Source organism: Dromiciops gliroides, chromosome 6 (genome assembly GCF_019393635.1).
Source record: "Dromiciops gliroides isolate mDroGli1 chromosome 6, mDroGli1.pri, whole genome shotgun sequence".
In the NCBI taxonomy this organism is placed as follows: domain Eukaryota; kingdom Metazoa; phylum Chordata; class Mammalia; order Microbiotheria; family Microbiotheriidae; genus Dromiciops; species Dromiciops gliroides.
In genome coordinates, this window is record NC_057866.1 from 47,049,073 (window position 1) to 47,070,556 (window position 21,484).

Consider the following 21,484-nt stretch of genomic DNA (forward strand, 5'->3'; position numbering starts at 1 on the left):
AAATTCCATGTTTTTTAAACAGGTGTTTTCATAAATGTCATAACAAATATACTGAGAAATTCTTGTGATTTCAAAACATTACTATCACCATAACAGAGTTAAATAGAAAGATCTATATGACAGATTCAATTTTCCTACCTGTGTTACGGACACTATTTCTTGGACATGCATAGGATGGGAGTCTAAATCTAAATAGAGGTATGTTTGCCTAAACAGTCATTTTTTTTTCTTACAAAATTAGATCCATTAATTACTGCATTAAAATATCATAATGGTATTCACTAAACATCAATACTATCGACATATGTTCATTAGTCTTGGGAAGTTCTCCTGAATACAGACTTATTGTAAAACATAAATGCTGAACCAACTTTCAGGGAGAAGGATTAGGGGAAAACAAGATTTGTTCCCTTGGATCTAAAGTCAATAAAGTTAAGCTTACCTAAGCCAAAAAGGGAACACATTTCAGACTCAGGATCAGAATTAAAACCCCAGGATTGCTAAAAAGCCTCTTAGGAAGAGTGTGCCTAAATGTACATATTAGAATTAGAGCACTGGCATCCCTTCTGGCTTTGTGCCCTAAGACTATTTCATTTAGTGCAACTTTTAAAATGTAAATGGAGTAAATGCCTATATTCCCAGAAAACTATCCTGAAAGTTTCAACTATTTGATGTCTTTTTTCTCTCCTACTTACCCTAAGACAACTGACCCTTTTCCAAACCATCAAGAAAGCAATTTTTCTATACATTATTTAACCTACCAGAAAATGACAACAACTCAGGTGTGAAAAGCACCTCAGAAGCTATTGAGTTTCTGAACAAGAATCCTTTCTAGAACATAGACAAATAATCATGGAACTATATTCATAGTGATCTGTAGGGAATGTTCATCTTCAGCTTCCAGAAGAAGCCGATTCCACAATTGCACAGGTTTAATTCTTAAGAATTTTTTTCCTTATACCTAATCTGAATCTGTTTCTCTATAAATTAAATGCATTGCTATGAACTATGTAGTGCAGAGAAAAGCAGAACCATTCTAAACTTTCACATAACAGCCTTTGAAATCTCTTCCTTAGTCTTCTCTAATTCAAGTTAAACATCCCAAGATTTTTCAAATAATCCTTGGTGATCTCTATAACATTCCTCATCTTGCTTGTTTTCTGGATACTCTCCATCGAAACAATGTCCTTCTTCAACTGTGATATTCAGAGTTGAACTCTGTTGGGTTGCCCAACAATCAGGCTCTCTCTCCTCTATATTCCTAGACACTGTCTCCCAAGGCAACCTAAGATCACATTCACTTTCTTGGCTGCCATATCACATTTGACTTGCATTGAGCACTGACATCTCCAGATCTTGGCGGGGGGGGGGGGGGGGGGGGGGGGGGGGGGGGGAGCTGAACTATTTTCTAGCCATGCTTCCCCCATCTTGTTCTTGGAAGTTGATTTTGAACTGAAGTGTAAGATTTAACACACATTAAACTTATTCTTATGTAATTTCATCTTGATTACCCAGACTAATGTTCTCTTTTGGGATTCTGACTCTGCTACTCAGTGTGTTAGTGATCATTCTTTTTTGTCATCTATGTGTTTCATAATCAAGAAATATAGTGTAGCTAGGTGGATTTGGAATTGGTTGAATGGTCAGACACAAAGAACATTCATGAATGAGTGTTTATGACAATAGAAATTAATTACATAAATTTGGTCTTTAGTGTAGTCACCCAGAAATTGATCTTGACCTAATATTGTTTTTTTTGGGGGGGGGGCAATGAGGGTTAAGTGACTTGCCCAGGGTCACACAGCTAGTAAGTGTCAAGTGTCTGAGGTTGGATTTGAACTCAGGTCCTCCTGAATCCAAGGCCAGTGCTTTATCCACTGCACTACCTAGCTGCCCCCAATATTGTTTTTATTAATGATTTGTTTTACTAATGGTTTCAACCCAAATTTGCAACATGGAAAAATTAAGGGTCATTCACGTTGCAAGATGATTCCTTTAAAGAACAAATATATCTAACAAGGTTGTTTACCAATTAACCCACAGCTTTGCCTACATGATAATGTATGCTTCTTGTGAGTTGAAAAATAGCTTTTCTAATTCCATTTTAGAACAAAAATTCCTAAGAGTAAGGTATGATTATAGGCATTGGGGATTTTTAAATGAACTTGAACTGGGAACTTATTTCTTTTTCATGCTAAACCTTTGAACATCTCTATAATGTATTTTGTTGTTGTTGTTTTTTAAAAACCTCTGATTTCTCCAATTTCAACTTTATTTATTATTCTTCAAATATCTTATGCTATTGATTTTTGAAGGGAAATTCTAGTGTCTCTCTTTTATTTCCTAAATTCTACAACATCCGGAAGCTTTGTTGGTTGGGACTGATCAGGAAACTGGGTATCCTTGATGGGCCTAGGATGTTCTTTCCCCAAACAAGGGCTGAATTCTCTCATTGGACTATGAATAAGCAACTTTTCCCCTTGGAACATAATGTGGCATTCTACTAAGTAACAGTAGTTCCTTTGCTCATATTGCTCTCTATCCTTCAAACCTGATCTAAGCATCCAGTGCCCTTTGAAGTGAACGGAAACTCTGCCCCAAGAGGAACTTAGTGCTGTCTGGGTAAGAGTAAGATAATAGAGGAGTAACAAATAGGAATGTAAAGAGGAAGAGTAGATGTACTCTTTGATTGTGGTGCTCCATATTACTTATTCAAAGGCCAAAGAATTCTAGTCCACATTAAAAAAAAAAAGTTTGTTCAAGTCAATGAGAGCTTTGCTAATGGCAGTGTATTATTTATACAAGATGGTTAGTAGAACTGATCTGTATCAGGGCTAAGAAGCAAACACCCAACATAGTATAAGAAATCATGACATTCTGAGCTAACAACTTTCAGCCAGAGACAAATCATGCATCACAACTAATTCACCATTCTTTCTTTCCTTTCATTCATTCATCAATGCATTAATCCAACCAGCTATAAGACTTGGGACCAGGCCCTTATCATTTATTGCTTGTGCAAATTTTTTTAACTGAAAAAATTGAGAATATTAATTCCCCCCCCAAAAAAATTGTAAAAATCAGACTGTTTAAACTAGGAAGTAGTTTAGAGCTTTTAGAAAATATTTACTTTATAGGAGCATCTAGTTGGTGCAGTGGATCGAGCACTGGCCTTGGAGTCAGGAGAACCTGAGTTGAAATCTGGCCTCAGACACTTACTAGCTGTGTGACCCTGGACAAATCACTTAACCCCAATGGCCTCAAGAAGAAAGAAAGAAAATAATTTATATTTTGTATTTTTTTTTTTGGCATGGCAATGAGGGTTAAGTGACTTGCCCAGGGTCACACAACTAGTAAGTGTCAAGTGTCTCAGGCCGGATTTGAACTCAGGTCCTCCTGAGTCCAGGGCTGGTGCTTTATCCACTGCGCCACCTAGCTGCCCCCCCAAAAAATATTTACTTTATATACATAAATGTAATTAAAGGGTTAGCTAGAATACTGAGAAGTTAGGTGATTTGTCCAAAGGCATACAGGCAGTATATTTCATAGGTAGGACTTGAGCCCAGGTCTTCCTGGCATTGAGGTCACCATTCTATCCACTATGCCATGATGCTTCTCTTAGGCAACTCTCTAAAGCATTAATTTATCAAGAAGGAGCTGACCTGAGATAGTCGAAGGAGTTTCCTCACCTGGCAGTTCCCAATAAAACAGGTTCTCAAGGTGTGGTTCAAAAAGCCCTGGAAGTCTTTCAGATCCTTTCGGAATCTGTGAGATCAAAACTACTTTCATAATAATTAGATGACATTTGTCTATACAATATTACTCACTTTTCAAACTACATATCTGTGTGAGGCCAGATTTTCTTCATGTACTTCAACTAAAACAACACACTGAAACAAACTGCAGAAGAAGATAGAAGTGATTCAAGAGGACCTGAGTTCAAATCCAGTCTCAGACACTTAACACTAGCTTTGTGACCCTGGGCAAGTCCCTTAAACCTCACTGCCCTACAAAAAAAAAAAAAAAAAGTAGATAGAATGGTTCACTTGTCTTCTTTTAAGCCAGATGTTAAAGAAATTTGTAAAAATAAAGAAGTAAAACAATGCTACTCTTCTCATTGTTTTTGTTTATTTTATAAACTACTATTTTTTTTTTTTTTGGTGAGGCAATGAGAGTTAAGTGACTTGCTCAGGGTCATACAGCTAGTAAGTGTCAAGTGTCTGAGGTCCGGTTTGAACTCAGGTCCTCCTGAATCCAGGGCCAGTGCTTTATCCACTCCGCCACCTAGCTGCCCCTACTTATTTTTTCATAAGAAAAATCCCTTTCCGGGCTGCACTCCTGACTTTCCTAGTCTTTTTTCTACGATGATCCAGAAACTTCTTCACATCTGAAGTCTGCCTAACCCATTGGAAGTACCTTCCACCCCTTCAGCCTTTCCCTCTGATTTGCTGTTTCCTCCTCAAACCTTCATTATAAGGATGAAGCCTAGGCTAGCTATTTCTTAATTCCTCTCCAAGCTGCACTCCTCATTCTCCCAGACTTTTGCTACTATTTTGGTACCTTCATCCACACCCCTACCCCTTTCATTTCCCTTTTATGTGATATCTTTCCCTAATATAACCAGAGCCCCCAAAGCATATTTCTCATTGGTTAGAGATCAATGAATGCACTGTACCTGTGGGAGAGAATGTTGGTGAAAATTTGAGAGAAGAAAGATCCACCCTCTTCACTCTCTTTGAATGTTCTTCTGGTTTGTATTTTTGAGAAAGGGTCCCAGATCACTCCCACAGGGAAATTCCCCAATCTCTAGTGTTGCGAGCTATGAATAAGGACATGATTGAAGTTCTATATATCAGCTTCTTCCCAGAGTCTTTTTCCCTTCCTGGCCCAAAGAGAGGGTAGCATTATACATCTTTTCTCTTGGAGCTGAAGACCAGAAGAACTCAAATAGACTCTAGAAGAATCCAAAGAGAGTAGATCTATAGGTCTCTCTTCCCTCCACAACTCCTCCTGACCATCACAAAGGCATGGAGCGTTGCTCTCTGTTAGTGATGAGAGAGTCTCATAACAATGTACTTTGGGGCTCAGGTTCCATTGAGTACCTTCATCTCTACCCCCCCACTTCAGCTCCCTTTTATGCATTGTCTTCCCCCATTAGAATGTCAGTTACTTGAAGGTTCTCTCTGCTTCTATTTGTAAAGCTGGTGCTGGGAACAGTGTCTGGCACATGGCAAGAACTTAATAAATGTTTGACTTGACTTGAGAAATATTTATTCTAATATGTCATAGGCTTATTTTATTTAGTTATTTATCTATCTGTTTGTTTGTTTGTTTTTGCGGGGCAATGAGGGTTAAGTGAGTTGCCCAGGGTCGCACTGCTACTAAGTACCAAATGTCTGAGGCCAGATTTGAACTCAGGTCCTCCTGAATCCAGGGCTAGTGCTTTATCCACTGTGCTACCTAACTGCCCCATTATTTTTATTTTAAATGAATATTTTAAGTTATCAGTTTTAATTATTAATACAGTCCATATTGACATATAGAACTTATATAAACAAAAAGCTCCTTATGGTCCTCAGTCATTCTTAAGAATGTCAAAAGATCCTGAAAGTAAAAAGTTTGAAAACTGCCTGCCTATGATAACAAAATCACAGGTCCTCTCCCTATCCTTTCCTGCATGCCCAGTTCCCCAACTCCCTTCCCCCCCACACACAGTGATATTGGTTTGAGCTTTCATCATTTTAGGGAACTACTGGTGTAGAAAGTCCCTCTACCAACACAAATCAACAACTCAGTCAATCAATTGCATTTTAAGTGTCTATAATATTCAAGGCATAGAATTGAGCATCAGGGATACCAAGGAAAGCATTAACCACTACATTCCCTCAATGATTTTTTATTCTATTCAGAAAGACAACAGATACCCACATACATATACACACATATATGTATATATGTGTGTATATATATATATATATATATATATATATATATTTGTGTGTTCATATACAAACAAAATACATGCAAGGAAAATTTATATGGGAGTGAAGAAAATAATTAGAAATTGACAATATTTGAAAATTGGAGGAACCTAGGGATGCTAAGGGGCAGAGGTGAACTTTGATCATTTATATTCCTAGAGAGTGAACTGGAAAACTAAAAGGGTTACAGGATTAACCCATGGTGACCCAGTTAATGCATGTATAGCCCATGTTTCAGGAGGCTCTGTTCCAAGAATTCACAGTAATGGATGTTTTGAGAAAATCATGTACGTATAAACTATAGTATATTGTAGGTGTCAATAAATATTTATTGACTGAAATGTTCATAATGCATTTTGGGAAGAAGAGAGCAAAACAAAAGAAGAAGAAGAGGAAAAAAAGAAGGAAGAAGAGGATGAGAAGATGGGGAGGAAGATGAGGAGGAGGAAGAAGAAAAGGAAGAGAAAAAGGGGGGAAAAGGGGAGGAGGAAGAGAAAGAAGAGGGGTGGAAGAGGAGGAGAAAGAGGAAGAAGGGGAGGAGAAAGGAGAAGAGGAGAAAAAGAAAAAAGAGGAGAAGGAAAAAGAAGAAGAGGAGAAGGAAGAGGAAAAAAGGAGGCGGAAGAAGAGGGGAAAAAGGAGGAGGAGGAGGCATGGTGTTTGATTGGTAAATGCACTTTCATCTTGAGGAAAGAAATTAATTGAGACTACTCAGTGTTAGAAGTAGGACATGAGTCAAGGCCTTCATGAATCCAAAGCTGACCTTACATTCACTATGTCACGCTTCCTCTTATTTTAAAATCACAAAGAGTTATATATCATGAAGGGCCAAAGAAATATAAAATGATGCTATGAGGATCAAATGAAGGAAATAGGAATATTTAACCTGGGAAAGAGAGGATTTAGGGAAGACATGATAGACATGTTCAAATTTCCCATGGATTACCACATAGGAAAGGGATTTGTCTTATTCTGCTTGGCTCCAGAAGGGAAAACTTGGAACAGTGAAGTGAGGAGAGGCAGATTTAGACTTCAGGTAAGCAAAATTTTCCTAACAAGACTATCCAAAGTGGAATGGGCTGTCTCTGGAGTTAGTGAGTTTTCTCTCTCACATTTGTGCTGGTAAAAGTTTAACAACTGTCTCTCAAAAAAATTGCGTATGGCACACATTAATCTGCATTAGTAACATTTTCTTCATCATTTTCTTAACTTTGGAAATCAACACCACCATTAATCAAGCCCTGATTTGTAGCATTTGCCAATTTCCAAGGTATAAATACTCAAAATGAAAATATAACAATTTGCTTTCCTGAACTGGTCAGAGCCAGTGTCAGTACATCCCCGGTTCTCCCTCTTTTTAAACAAAAGCTTGATGACAATTTATTAGAGACATTGTAGAAAAGATTCTTGTTCATGTATGTCACAGAGCAGATGGCTTTTGAGGTACTGGGTCATCTGTGGATTCTGTGATTCTATTAAATCTCATTATACTTGAGGCACTATATTTTAGTCTTAGGTGTTCTCAGCACTTAGCACAGTGCATGGTATATAGTAGGCACTTAATAAATATTTGTTGACTGACTTACTCAGTAAGAACATTTGTATGCAAGCTCAGAATATGGTCTAGATGTTAAGGACAAGACATTATAGTATAGAAGTTCATATAGGGAAGGAGAGAATGGAGGAATGATTTCTTGAGTCAACAGGAAAATAAAGGGTGTTGATTTATTTTTTTAATCCCCATATCACTATAACCTAACCAAAGGAGTAAAGCGTATAAACCAATGAATGCAGATTAAGCAGAATAGTAAATGTACAGATAGAATATCTACTAACATATTTCATTAGAATTCATTTTCAGATCTCAAAAGTTTTTAATCTATCGTAAGCAGGCACAAGCCTTTCACACCCTGAATATCCCTCACTGTTTTATATGTGTGTACATAAGCTCTAAAACTGACATTAACTACTTGTCAGGAAAAGAAAAATTTGGCTGCCAGAATAAGGAGGTGAAATTGAAGCTTCCAGATGACAAGCATGGAAGACATTTAGTGACATGAATCACTGAGATGGGATCACATTTGGTGTGGGGTTTGTGTGTGTGCATACATGCATGCCTCTGTGTGTGTGTGTGTGTGTATGTGTGAAGCAGCTCTACAAAGCACCCAAGCAGCCACCTCACTAGATCCATAACTAGGGTGATAAAAGCCTCCCTGGCTACCCATAATACTCTCTAAGCCTCGATGGAGCAGATTGGGCAAACTAGGGCACAAAGAGAAAAAGGTGATGTCCCTGAGATGTCTAACAATTTCACCTGATTTACTGTAAATGTTACCATTTAAATTTAGTTAGTTCACCCTTTTTGAGGGAAGAAACACGTCTCTTTTTTTCTTTGACTGCCCAGAGCCTATCAAAGTGCCATACATAGAATAAGTGAACTTACTCTATACAAGGTACTGTGATATAGTGATAAATATATAGTAAGAAATGCTTATTGGACATCCTAACTATATGAATAATGCTGTCACTGCATTTGAATTTACTAATGGTGGCACAAGCTGGACAGATCAGATGATACCTGGTACATGGTCTGTTTTATATCTGGACAGAAAAGGCAGGACTACCATGCATCGAGGTGGCCCAGTGGGTAGAGTGTTAGACTTGGAGTCAGGAAAATTTGAGTTGAAATCCTGACTCAGACATTCACTAGCTGTGTGATCTTAACCTCTGCCAGTCTCAGTTTCCCCAACTTTAAAATTGGGATGATAACACCTACTTCATATGGTTGTTAAAAGGATCAAATTAGATCAAGAGATAACATTTGTAAAGTGCTTTATATGCCTTAAAGTGCTATACTCGCTATTACTGTTATAAAGGGCCAGGGGTTCCAGGAAAAGCATACTGTTATTTATCATTGGCCAATTTCTCTTCCTATGAGAATTTTTTTTAAAAAAATTGAAGAGGAGGGGCAGCTAGGTGGAGCAGTGGATAGAGCATGGGCCCTGAATTCAGGAGGACCTAAGTTCAAATCCAGCCTCAGATCCTTGACACTTACTAGCTGTGTGACCCTGGGCAAGTCACTTAACCCCAATTGCCTCACTAAAAAAATGTAAGCCCAATGCAATATAATAGAGTAGACTATATTAATGAAAGTAATTCTAAGACCTAACTTGTTGTCTTTAAAATAAAACGTTATAGATGATGGGTAATAGATGTAGAACTAGGAAGAGACTTCCAAGGACATCTAGTCCAATAGCCTCATTTTACAGATGAGAAAACTGAGGTCTATGAAGAAGAAGTGACTTGTCCAAGAGTATAGAGGTATTAAGTGGCAGAGCTGGAATTCAAACCCAAGCCCTTGAACTTCAAATGCAAGGCCCTTTCAGGAGAACCGGTGTCTCTCTAGTTACATTCATTCAAATGAATATCATAACAAAAACAAGTTTGTCTTTTACAGTGTTAACAGACAAGGTGTTTCTGTTCTAGAAGTAGTCACTTAAAGTTGTTGTTTTTTTTAACCCTAAAATTATCACGAATTTTTGAGGAAAGGTGTTACTTAAAGTTTTGCCCCTTTCAATTCTACTGTTTTTTTTTACCTGACTTTAACTCATGCTGAGATTCTTTTAACTACATCCCAACTCCCCCTCACCTCTCTCACTGCCTCCTCCTATTGAGCTTCCTTCCAGCTAATGAGCTCATGCTAATCTTGAATAACTCATTCCATGTTGACCTCTCAGTTCTTTTGAAAAGTAAAAACAAAATAGAAGAGGGATGGGGAAGGGTCTGAGAGATCTGAACACTTGAGATTCTGCACAGGAAGCCACCTGTCAGCCAGTGGATTTTTTTCTGAAGCACCAATACAAGCAAGGAGGCCAGGGCATCATGAGGCCTCACAGTACTGTTCTAAGAAGACTCAAGTCACTGCTGAATTATCTGCATGAAAGCTCTTACATAAAGTACACTGGCACCAGGAGCTGTGTTCTCTTATCAGAAGGTAGGCACTAAGGAAGGAATCCAGGCCATTGGGAAGGACATCAGGAAAGGATAAATGACTGTAACAATACTCGGTGACATAGCATTTTTAGAAAGTGTGTCCCCATGACTAACAACTTCTGATCAAAATGTGGTCTAGATGAGGAATGAACTAGGTAAAGAGACACCTGTTTCGGGTAATTTGGTCTTGTTTATACTTTAAAACAATGGCTTGATACATAAAATGATAGGTGATTTTGCCAGGGAGCCTAGGTCTACAAATAATGCACCCCCCCCTTAAGGGGTAGCACTGTAAAATTCTGTATATTTGACCAGTGGCCAACCTTCTGGGAATGGAGGCTGTCCACACTCCGCAAGGCTGGTCCTTGATGGGAGACATGCAGTCCATTCTCAAGTCACATTCAAAGCAGTTTCAGGCTGGCAGGAGCCACCAGAGCTGAGATTATATTGGCAGAGCCTTTGGAAAGCGTCATAATTCAACACGGAATTGCAGCTACTAGATTGCTTAAATTACTTCTGTGAGGGGGAGTCTTGGACCTTCTGGCCAGCCCATTGCACTGAAAGATAACCTATCAAAGCATCAGAATAACTTTGATTTGGGTTAGGACATATCTGTGATTTCATCTGTAGACTTGGCAAGGGGACTAAGGCACTGGGAGGTTGGATGACCGTGTTCCTAGTCACAAAGTTAGGAAACACGTCAGAGGAAGGCCTTGGACTCAGGGCTGCCTGCCCTCAAGGATGCCTCTCTATCTGCCAGGCCATGACACCTGTCAGATTGGACTTGGCAAACTTTCATACATAAATACACAGAAAAACAAATCAGCCAACAAACATGATTTTACATATCTAAAAAAGGGCAGCCAATGATTCCTCTGTGACACTACGTACTCTGTGTGAATTCTTGCACTTTTGTTTAAAATAGAAGTCAGACATTTAACCCCTTTTAAGCTTTGCTTTCTCTGTTAATGAGGAGTGGAGCCAGATGAAGAGCCCTGGATGTGACGTTCATGGAGCTGGCTCCGAATGGTGGCTCTGTCACTTATTATTTATGTTAGCATAGGCAAATCACATGACTGCTCTGGGTCTGTTTCCTCTTATGCAAAATGAAAGAATTGGACTAGATGGGCTCTAAGCTCTTTTCCAGTCCTAAAGTTCCTTTCAGGAAGGATTTCTACAAAATAAAACCTCACATCCTTTTTATTTCAATTGATGTTGAATATGGTTTACAAGCATGATTGCATTAGTTCTCAAATTTTCTCATAAATGTATGTGTAGAGAGGAAAGTCATAACTAGCAGCTCTGTGGAGAAAAGGAAGGAGAGCTCAAAGATGGAGGGGACTTGTCAAGAGAGTGCCTGAATAATAGTCAGGAAGACCCAGCTTCAATCTGACTTCAGACACTATCCAGGTAGGTCTGGTCAAGTCACTTAACCCCACCCCCAGCCTCAATTTCCTCTTCTGTAAAAGAGAAATACAAGCACCTACCTGAGAGGGTTGGTGGAAAGATAAAATGAGATAATATGTGGAACATGTTTGTAAATCTTACAGTGTTATTATAAAGTGCCATTGTTAATACTTTAGCTGAAGTGTTACTATGGGGGAGGTGGAGGCTGGGGGATCTCTGGAGGTGGGGACTTCTGAGCCACAAGTCAAAGCTGACTGTAGGTGCCCTAAGTCCAGCATGATTATGGGATATAATAGCCTATAGGGCGGCAGAATGTTGCCTGAAGAGAAGTGAATAGAGCCAGGTCAGAAACAAAGCTGGTTCTCATGTTGAACAATAATGGGTTCAGACCCTTTAGTAGCCCCTGCACTTTTATCCTGAGTAAGATAGAGAGATCCAATCTTGAAAATATATATATATATATAAATACATATATATATGTGTGTGTGTGTGTGTGTGTGTGTGTGTGTGTGTGTGTGTGTGTATCTGAAGTTAAAAAACACACCCCTAATTTAGCGTTCTTTCCTTCAGTCACTGTATTATCTTAGAAAACAAAGGTCTGGTAGGCAAATCTTGCTGCCAAATTTTGAATCCCAGACAAATGATAGTGTTATTAATCAGCTCCTTTACTAATTGCCATTTCAGCCTCAGTCAGCTGCCACCCACTTCAGTCAAATCCTCCTATCTACAGTAATTAGCCTTTACCAAAGGGATTGTAAAAGCAGAGTAGAATTAAAAACAGGCATTGTGTCTAATTAAGACTCAGATCAACCTTTCAAGAAATGTTGTGATTTCTCATTAAATGAGATCTTTATTCATCTGGGCACAACAAAAAATCCCAGAATTCAGCTGGGTCTCATATTGATCCAGGCTGCCCACTAATAGTACAAATCCCACAATTCAGCTGGGTCTTGGGTTGATCCAGGCTGCCCACTAACAGTGCAGAGTAAAAAAAGAAAAAAGAAAAAACAAAAAGCAAAACAAAACAAAAAATATTCTGGCAAGCTTTACCTTAATGGGCTTATTAGCATCAGTGTTGTCTTTGAATTTCTCTTGCACAGTTTCTGCAAGCTGACAGAGCAAGGCACCATTATCCAACTTCTCCATAAATGTTTCTGCTGTTATCTCATTACCTGTAAGAAACCAAAAGAAAGGAAAGGAAATAAGGGCAGGAGGGTCGGTTTCAAGTTGGAAAGGATGTTTGAGATCATCTAGTCCACCCAATTCATTTTATAGAAAAGAAACTGAGGCCTCCAGAGGTGTCGTGGCTTGCTTGTCCAAGGTCTTACACGTAGTATATGGCAGTGCCTGAATTTGAACCTCTGACTCTGAATGCTGAGCTCATCTGAGTACCCTATGCTGCTTCTCCTAGACAACAGGTCTGTGCCAACATGACTATCAGAATCATGAGAAACACCTCATTTTATGTGAGCAGAATTACTTTATTATTTTGTGCCAAAACAATTATTAGATTTATGTTCTTCTTGGATGGCATGAAAAGTTTCTTAAATCAAAGTCTATTCTTTCCCCAGTGTAGTTCTAATGCATAGTATATTTGTTTTACATAACCTTTTGTTGTTGGCATCCTTCAAGGTATAGAAAGATGATAAGAGCCATTGAATTGATCACAGTCAAAGGTGATGAAAACCAATCAGCTAAGTTATATATGCATGCATACACACACACACACATATGTTATAAAGAATAGTTTTACTAGTGATGGTACAATTCAGTTGCCATAACTATTCACTGTGGCCCAAAGTATAGAGCCCTGGGCCATCGTCTAGACTTCTAGTCTCTGCTCCTGGAGACCAGGATGGAAAGCTGGTGGATCATTTGAGCTCAGGAGTTCTGAGCTGCCATGGGTTAAGTCCTTAATGAATCTACTATGAGTTCAGCACCAATACTGTGAACTCCTAGGAGGAGTAGGCCACTACGCTGCCTAAGGAAGAGTAAACTAGCCAGCAGGAGGAAATGGATCAGGTCAAGCCTTCTTTAAGTAGTATTATCAGGGCCTGTGAGCTGCTGGAAAGTCTCTATCCTCTCAGCCTCACTTTTCTCAAGGATAATATCTATAGTCCATACTTCACAGAGTTGTTGTGAGGCTCAAATGAGAACATACATCAGAAGTGATTTACAAAGTATTAACTGAATTTAAAAATACCACGTAAATTTTAGTTACCATTATTACGGAGTATCACATCTTAAAAGGCAGGACCCCATACTGTAGGACAGCCCAATGAAGTCAGAAGTCCCAAACCCCAAAAGTAATGTTCTCAAAGCTGTATTAGGCAGCATGGGAGAGACAAATTAGCATAAGACTCTCAAGGATCTTTCATTCTAGTTGTGCAGATAAGATATACATGTGAACTATTAAATAATTGTAAAAAGTGCTTAATAATAGTAGTAGTAATAACTAGCGTGATGTCTAAAATCTAAATGTGGGTTTGCCTTCAATTAGAAGCTTTAGCACCAGTCTTTGGGCATTAAGCATTTATTAAAGCATACTAGGTATTAGAAAAAAGAGAACATGTGGACTACAGAAAAGGCCTATCTAGCCTAGAGTTCCAGCCTGGTTTGGTTCTTCTTTAAGTCCTCCATCACCAGCCTGCTTCAACCATGAACTGCTCCGCAAACTTGAATGTGGAAGCTTTTTATAAGTCTGGAGCAGAGGTGGTCCTTACACACTGCTTCAAGCTGATTGGTAGGCATCATCTAAATCCATTGGTTTACTGGACTTGAAGGTGGTATCAGGTTGAGTTCAAAGTCCTTAGCTTCTGAGAACAATACCTTCTTAAGGGCTAGCCAGGTGTGGTTACAATCTAATTAACTTGAAGTAGGGTAATCAGCAAAGTCAATCACTCTCACTTAATTCAATCAGTTTAGATTAATCTCCAGGTGAGCCTTTGAGTATCTGCCAAATCCCATTATTTTCTCACACTAGTAACTAACATTTATATCACACTCTAAGGTTCACAAAGCCCATTACATTTATTATAGCATTTGAATTTTATTAGTATATTTTAAATAATGTTTAGAGCAGATAGTGCTTTAGAAATTCAGAATAGAAAACAGGTTTCCATTTTACTGTTCAGGGTACCATCCTCTTTCAAGACCCCTAGATTCTTGCAACCTTGATGTCCTCTTCAATGCCTCACTTTCCCTCATCTCACATATACATATTCAATGAGCTGATATCTTGTCATTTCTAGTTCCACATCTCTCACATCTACTCTATTCTCATAAAGCCACTACTATAGCCCATGCCCTAATCACCTCTCACCTGTATTATTGAACTATTCATATCGGATCTTTTTTACATAACAGGCCATGTTCCACACAGTTGATTAAGTTATTTTCCTAATGCACAGATCTGATCCTGTCCTTCCCCTATTTAGTAAACTGCTGTGGCTCCCTACTGAGTCTAGGATCAAAAAAAATTTCATATTTATCTTTTGTTTTAATTTATATTTGTCTAAGTTTTATAATATGTATAATTACTCATAAAGGAGGACCAATTTAAATAAATAAGGAAATGTATCCACATTCAGGGTATTGTTCAAAGCATTTATTTTTACTGATATGAGGCCAAGATTTTAAAAGTTTGAAGACCACTGGTCTAAAGAATAGAGAAGTTAAATGGAGTGTCTATGAACAAATGGATGGGGTCAGAACCTAGATCTCCCTAAGACCAAAGTTGGCCCTCTACTCCAGAAGCCATACTGCCTTATGCACGTTATAGATATTTGTAAATCTTTTGAATGAATATATTACTCAAAAAATTTAAGAGAAAAAAATGATAGGTCCCTCCAAAAAGTGAAATATCTTAGAAACTTCAGGACAACCCTGATATCTTATTCCCAACAATATCTAGGTATCTTTTATTCATAAGCTAATTTTTAACAAATGAGAACAAGAATCAACCTGCTGAAACCTTCAAGCAGGGAATGGTCCAATTGGAAAAATAGATCCAGTAGTTTGGTTAAAGTTAAATTCACTAAATCTGAGACATTTGAATTGCATAAAATACCAAAAACATAACATCTGTTTGATGTGAAACTTTTTGGGGGAGAGTGATGGTGAACTTAGGGAATGGGAATCATTTTTATGCTTCATTTGCTCCACAAGATAGTTCGAATTTTTGCCCCTCCTCAGTATAATGACTTCTGCAGGTGGCCAGACAGCAGTAGCTATGAATGCTCACCACAGAGGTAGCCTAAGCAGACGTGCCATTATTTCAGAAATATATGCAGCACAACTGGAGCCAGGAATGAAAGTAATAGCTTCAAGATACAAAGAAAAAAAGAAAAAAAAGTCAGCTAACAATTTTTATGCCTTATTCTCCAGATAGGCCTATACTTTCTCATGCTAATAAGGAAAGTATTTTCCATTTTGTTTTTCTAATTCATGCTAAAAGGTATTTTATATTTATGTGTATGTATATATATATATATATATGTACACACATACATAGGTGGATGTGTGTATCTATACATATGCATATATACATATATGTACATAAATATATGTGTATATATAATTTTTTGGCAGAGTGGCCATTTTAGTCAATTTTGTTTACATTTCCAGAGCTAGTAATAATATCTCACTGTAGGGGATTTTGTTGTTACCCAGAAAAGGCAATTTGGCAAATTTATCATCGATGCAAAAAATATTCTCATCAATTGCTATTCGACTATATTGCTCAAGCATTTTAAAGATTCCAGTGATAAAAAATAAGATGAATGCAATATAGAAAACATATACAGAAAAGTCTTATATGCAGGGGGAAAATCAATCATTCTTTGTCAAAAATTATTCTAATTAAAACCAACATTCATTACAAATTTACTCCAAAGGTATAATTATTACTTTTTTGTATGTTATACCAGAGCACTTTTCTCCATCCTGATTTTTATGAATGCTTGAAGAATGAGTTTGCATTGAACATCTGTCTCTAATGAAAAATATATTAGGTGTCAGCTTTCAATTCTGTGTATTTTATAGCTCTAAAAGGTGGGATTTCTTTGCTAAAACAGACACCCTGACATATTTTATAGTTGAAATCCACTGACTCAAATCAAATGAAGGAAATGTGCAGAGGCTAAGGAAAAAATACATACATATATGTAATATACACACACATATATATACACAAATACATACATATACATATCATACATATTATGTGGTATTATATATACCATATATATTTGGTGTATGTATATAGTATCTACATTTATATCTACACATACACACATCAAGGGCAGTGCTGATGCTTATGGAGTAAAATCCTACAAAATGGGAAAGATTTTCCCTACTGTTTGACCGGAATGGGAGAAAGGGTGGTGACCAGACATGAAATCAGAATTCTAGAGAACAGACCTCCAGCAGATACTGACATCTTTATTACCTGGAAGATGGATTGGTTTACTGATCAATTAATTAAAGCCATTGTCTCCAACCCCCTGCTCTAGTGATCGGAGGCTTTGACCTTTAGATTAGATTATTCCTCAAGCCATCGTTAGTAGCTTGTTGTTTACAAAACAGAAACAAAAACCAGAACAAATTTGAATCAGTCTTGTTGCTGGAAAGTGCCCCCCATTTGTCAGCACATACAGATGTGAAATCACTGTGTTCCTCAATTTTTTTTTAGATGAGGCAGGTATGTGGCACATCAGAAACTTACTAGCTTAATTGGCAAGTCACTTAACCTGTTTTCCTCAGTTTTCTTAACTGTAAAACGTGCATAATAATAATAATAACACCTACCTCACAGGGCTATTATGAGAATCAAGCAAGACAATATTTGTAAAGCATCGGCTACATAGTGGGCAATTGAAAAAAAATTGTTTCCTTTGGGAAAAAATAGCCTTCCTGACCTACATCGAAATTTTAGTCCCTCCCAAAGTAATCATATGCCACCATATTGATACAGATGAAACATTGCCATATATTTCATAATGTGATCACATATTCAATTTATTTTAATAAGCACTTATCAAACTACTCATTTGGAAACACTGAAGATACAAAGAAAAAAATAAATAGGACCTACCCTCAAAGACTCTGAATTCAACTGGTTGGCTCAACAACACGTACACAGAAAAATCAACACAAAATATTTTCAAAATAAATTCCAAGTAATTTCAGGGATTGGGGGGAAGGTAGAAAGGGAGTTCTGAAAAGGCCTCCTGTTGGTGGTGGAATTTACACTGAGTTCAAAGGCAACTAGCCATTCCAAGCAGTGCAGATGAGGAGAAAGGGTATTTCAGGTATTAGAAACAGCCCATATAAAGGCATGGAAATGAGAGAGAGATGGAAAAATTACATATAGACAATAGCAAGTAGCCCACTTTGGCTGAACCAGAGAGTGAGGAGGGAACACATATATCATAAGCCAAGAAAGGTAGTTTAAAACCAATTTTTGAAGGTAGCTAGGTGGTACAGTAGTTAGACCATTGGGCTGGTAGTCAGGAAGAATTAAGTTCAAATCCTGCCTTAGATACTTATTAGCTGTATAAACCTTGGGCAAGTCACTTAGCCTCTATTTGCCTCAGTGTCCTCAACTGTTAAGAATAGTACCTACCTCCCCTGATCAAATGATGATCAAATGAGATAATATTTATAAAGCATTTAGCACAATGCCTGACATAGAGTAGACACTAACTAAAGACTGGCTACTAGTATTATTATTATCATAATTATTTTATATAGGATAGAAAGAAAGAATATTACCCATTTCATATCAGTACAGAGGACAGAACCTTTAATGCCATCATCCAAACAGTATGTCCTCAGGGTGATTCTTCATAGGGTCCTCACCATAGTAAGAACTTAGCAGTCTATTGAACTTGTTTAATAGGATAATTGATTTAAGCCTGGAAGGAACCTCAGAGGACATCTAGACCTCATTTCACAAAAGGGGAAAATGAGGCACAGAAAAATTAATTGATTTGTCTAAGGTCACCCAGAGAGTGACTGTCTGAGGTAGGATCCATCCATCCCTAGGTTCTTCTAGCTCCCAGACCAGTTCCCTGTCCACTCCATCATGCTGTCTCTTTTCTCCATAGAAGGGTAAGGAAGGACTGAAGAGGTGTCTAAATAGCATTTACACTAAACATCTGAAGGTGGTAACCAGGCATATTTTGGCACTGAGGTATGAGCTCATTACATCAGGGAAGAGGGCAGGGTTGTGAAAAGAGGCTCTTTCAACAGTATTCCTGAGGGGCTATGGCTACACACACTTCTCTCCCAAAGGGGAAAAGAAGAAAATTTGTCTCAACTGTTCATGTGAACTCATACTTCCACAGCATTTGAGTAGGACCAGGGTGAAATTTTAAGAGTGAAAAATCAGGGGACTATTCATCAGCCCCAGAAATACTAAAATATCCCTTTGTGTTGATATGGCTGACAGTTCAATTCCACATGTGATTTACATATCTCAGCTCGGTGTTTCTATTGAGGCTAAATAATAAAGACTTTGTGGGTAAGGTTCTGATGCTAGATTAGACAGTGACTGACCTGAGGAAGGTTATCTCAGTTCGTGAACATTACTTTGATTCTTTAAACTCTTGAAATCCACACAAGATGGCATGTTTCCTAAGGAAATTATATTGAATATATCAAGAACATGATTAGTTTAAAGCCTACAGAGCTGGGGAAGAAGCAAGTAATACTTTAACATGATAGAGAGGGAATAAGTAAAACTTTGAAAATCCATCCGGATACTTGTTATACTTGACCTTATCAACAAAAAGCACCCTTCAGTATTTTGAAATTAAAAATAAAATTCCTTAGAACAAACTAAATTCCTGCTTTGGTAGGGGTCAGAGCACAGGTGATGATGGTCTGGACTTGTGATTATATCAATGGAGGGAACAACCATTGTTAATGCAGATAAATAACTTGTCTGAAACTTATAGTTTTAGAGCATTATCTAGAATAATTGGAGGCTAGCACTGGAGGCTATTTTCCTAGGATTACCCAGCTAATGTCTCATAAACAGACTTGAATTCAGGTCTTCTGAAGATGTGGAACAGAGACAGGGAAAAATATTATGTCATATACCATATTGTCTGTTTTCATTCAGAGACTGTGCCTTTTCCAATATTTATAGCACATTATATTAGCTTTTACATTTTTTTTCCTTCTGTGTGTGTGAGGGGGTGTGTATATCAGTTTTGTATGTCTTAGAATTTAGGCTTTTCAATACGCTGGGACCCCATACTTTTTAAGTAAGCTATATAATATTTTCCAAGATCATAATGCCAAGACAACCAGTGCTCAAACTATATTAACTAATGGGATAGAGACTGGATCTGTGATTTCTTTGCTATCGGGAATTCTCTCTAGTATTGCAGGCAGGACACTCCTCTGAAATGTACATATTCTTAGAGATTCACCTAGAACATTGAGTGGTTAAGTGATAGGCCCAGGGCCACACTGCCTATATGTGTCAAAGGCAAAACATGAATCCAAGTCTTCCTGGTTGCAAGGCCAGGTCTCTGTCCACTATGTCATGCTGCCTCTCACTGATTAATGATAATTATGAATGAGCATTTCCAACATAACTAGGGAAAAGGGAAAATGCAGGTTATTACTTGAATTAATCACAAGTTTAGTGAACTGTATTTTTATAGGTCCTGTTATTACAAATACATTTGTCTTTCTGTGTGTGTATGAGACAATATTCCAGCTAATGTACATCTACCTTCTAAAATCTTTTAATCTCAGCAAATTAATAGCATGTGTTTCCATAAACATTGGCAAAATAGTATAAGATAAAGAGTTGTGCATTTGGATTCAGAAGATCCCAGGTCTGAATGTTACTTATTAGCTACGTGATCCTTTTGGGAAGTCACATCATTATCCTTGTCCTCATCCTCTTCCTCTTCCTCAACACTGACATATAGCCTTCCAAGGTTCCCAACAACCCTATGAAGAAGGTGTTAGTATTATCTTCTTTTTACAGATGGAAAAAAAAAAAAAAGCAAAAACAAAAAAACAAAACCTGAGACTCAAAGTTGTGAAATGATTTGAGAGAGTCACATATCTAGCGGATCTGTTTTGAACCCAGTACTTTTCTAATTCCAAACCAAATACTCCTTTGAAACTGTCTCACTAAGTCTTTCTGAGCCAAACTTTCCTCATCTATAAAATGGGGTTAACTCACAGAGCCATTGTAAGGCACAAAAGAGATAATGGATATGAGGTAATTAGTAGAAGTACTTTCAAGTACTTTGTAAAAGTTGTTGCTGTTGTTGGGGAACAATAGCTTAGTGACCTATTGGGTGTTACCTCCTGAGGCTGCAAATACATCAAACATGTTCTGGGAAAGGAATCAATTGTTATTATTTTCACCCTTTAGTACAAGAGGCTAATAGTTAAGAAACTCTTTGGTGTGTTAAAGATCCTTAATAGAACAGTTAAGCAATAAACTATTAAATTCAAAATTTCAACAATAGTTGTTGCTGTTCAGTACTTTTTCAGCTGGGTCTGACTCTTCATGACCCCATTTGGGGTTTTCTTGGCAGAGAAATTGGAGTGGTTTGTCATTTCCTTCTCTAGCTCATTTTACACATGAGGTGACTAAGGCAAACAGGGTTAAGTGATTTGCCTTAAGTAAATATCTGAGGACAGATTTGAACTCTGGAAGATGAGTCTTCCTGACTGACTCTAGGCCTGCAGCTCTACTCAGTGTACCACCTAGCTGCCCTTCAATGATATAATTTTATGAATTTGTTGAACATCAATAGGTATCAGGCAATTGACAGGCCAATGCTACAGTATAGCTATAATCTAGAATTAAAGCACAAAAGTTTTAAAAATAAGACTATGCTTCTCAAGGTATACTAGAAAACAAAGATCAAATACACAAATACTGTAACAAACCAATGGATCTATGACCTTAGCAATGAATTTGTTTTCTCCAGCAATGAAGATGGCAGCCTAATCATGCCTGCCTTGCCCCATTCTCTGAGACTCTCCCTTATGCATTCTCTTAATTCCTTCACAGGGAGCCCACCAACTTCTTGGGGGGCTTGGTTCCTTTCTCTTGACATTATGAG

General features: G+C 37.8%; 1 protein-coding gene across 2 annotated transcripts in view; it reads right to left on the minus strand.

Moving 5' to 3' along the window:
* GAS2 (growth arrest specific 2) overlaps positions 1 to 21,484 on the minus strand; it is a 159,749-nt gene that overhangs the window by 120,567 nt on the left and 17,698 nt on the right. For both annotated transcript variants that reach the window (XM_043971686.1, XM_043971685.1), the window contains exon 3: positions 12,429 to 12,550. In XM_043971686.1, coding sequence (XP_043827621.1) covers positions 12,429 to 12,550 — 122 coding nt within the window. The remainder of the gene's footprint in view (positions 1 to 12,428; positions 12,551 to 21,484) is intronic.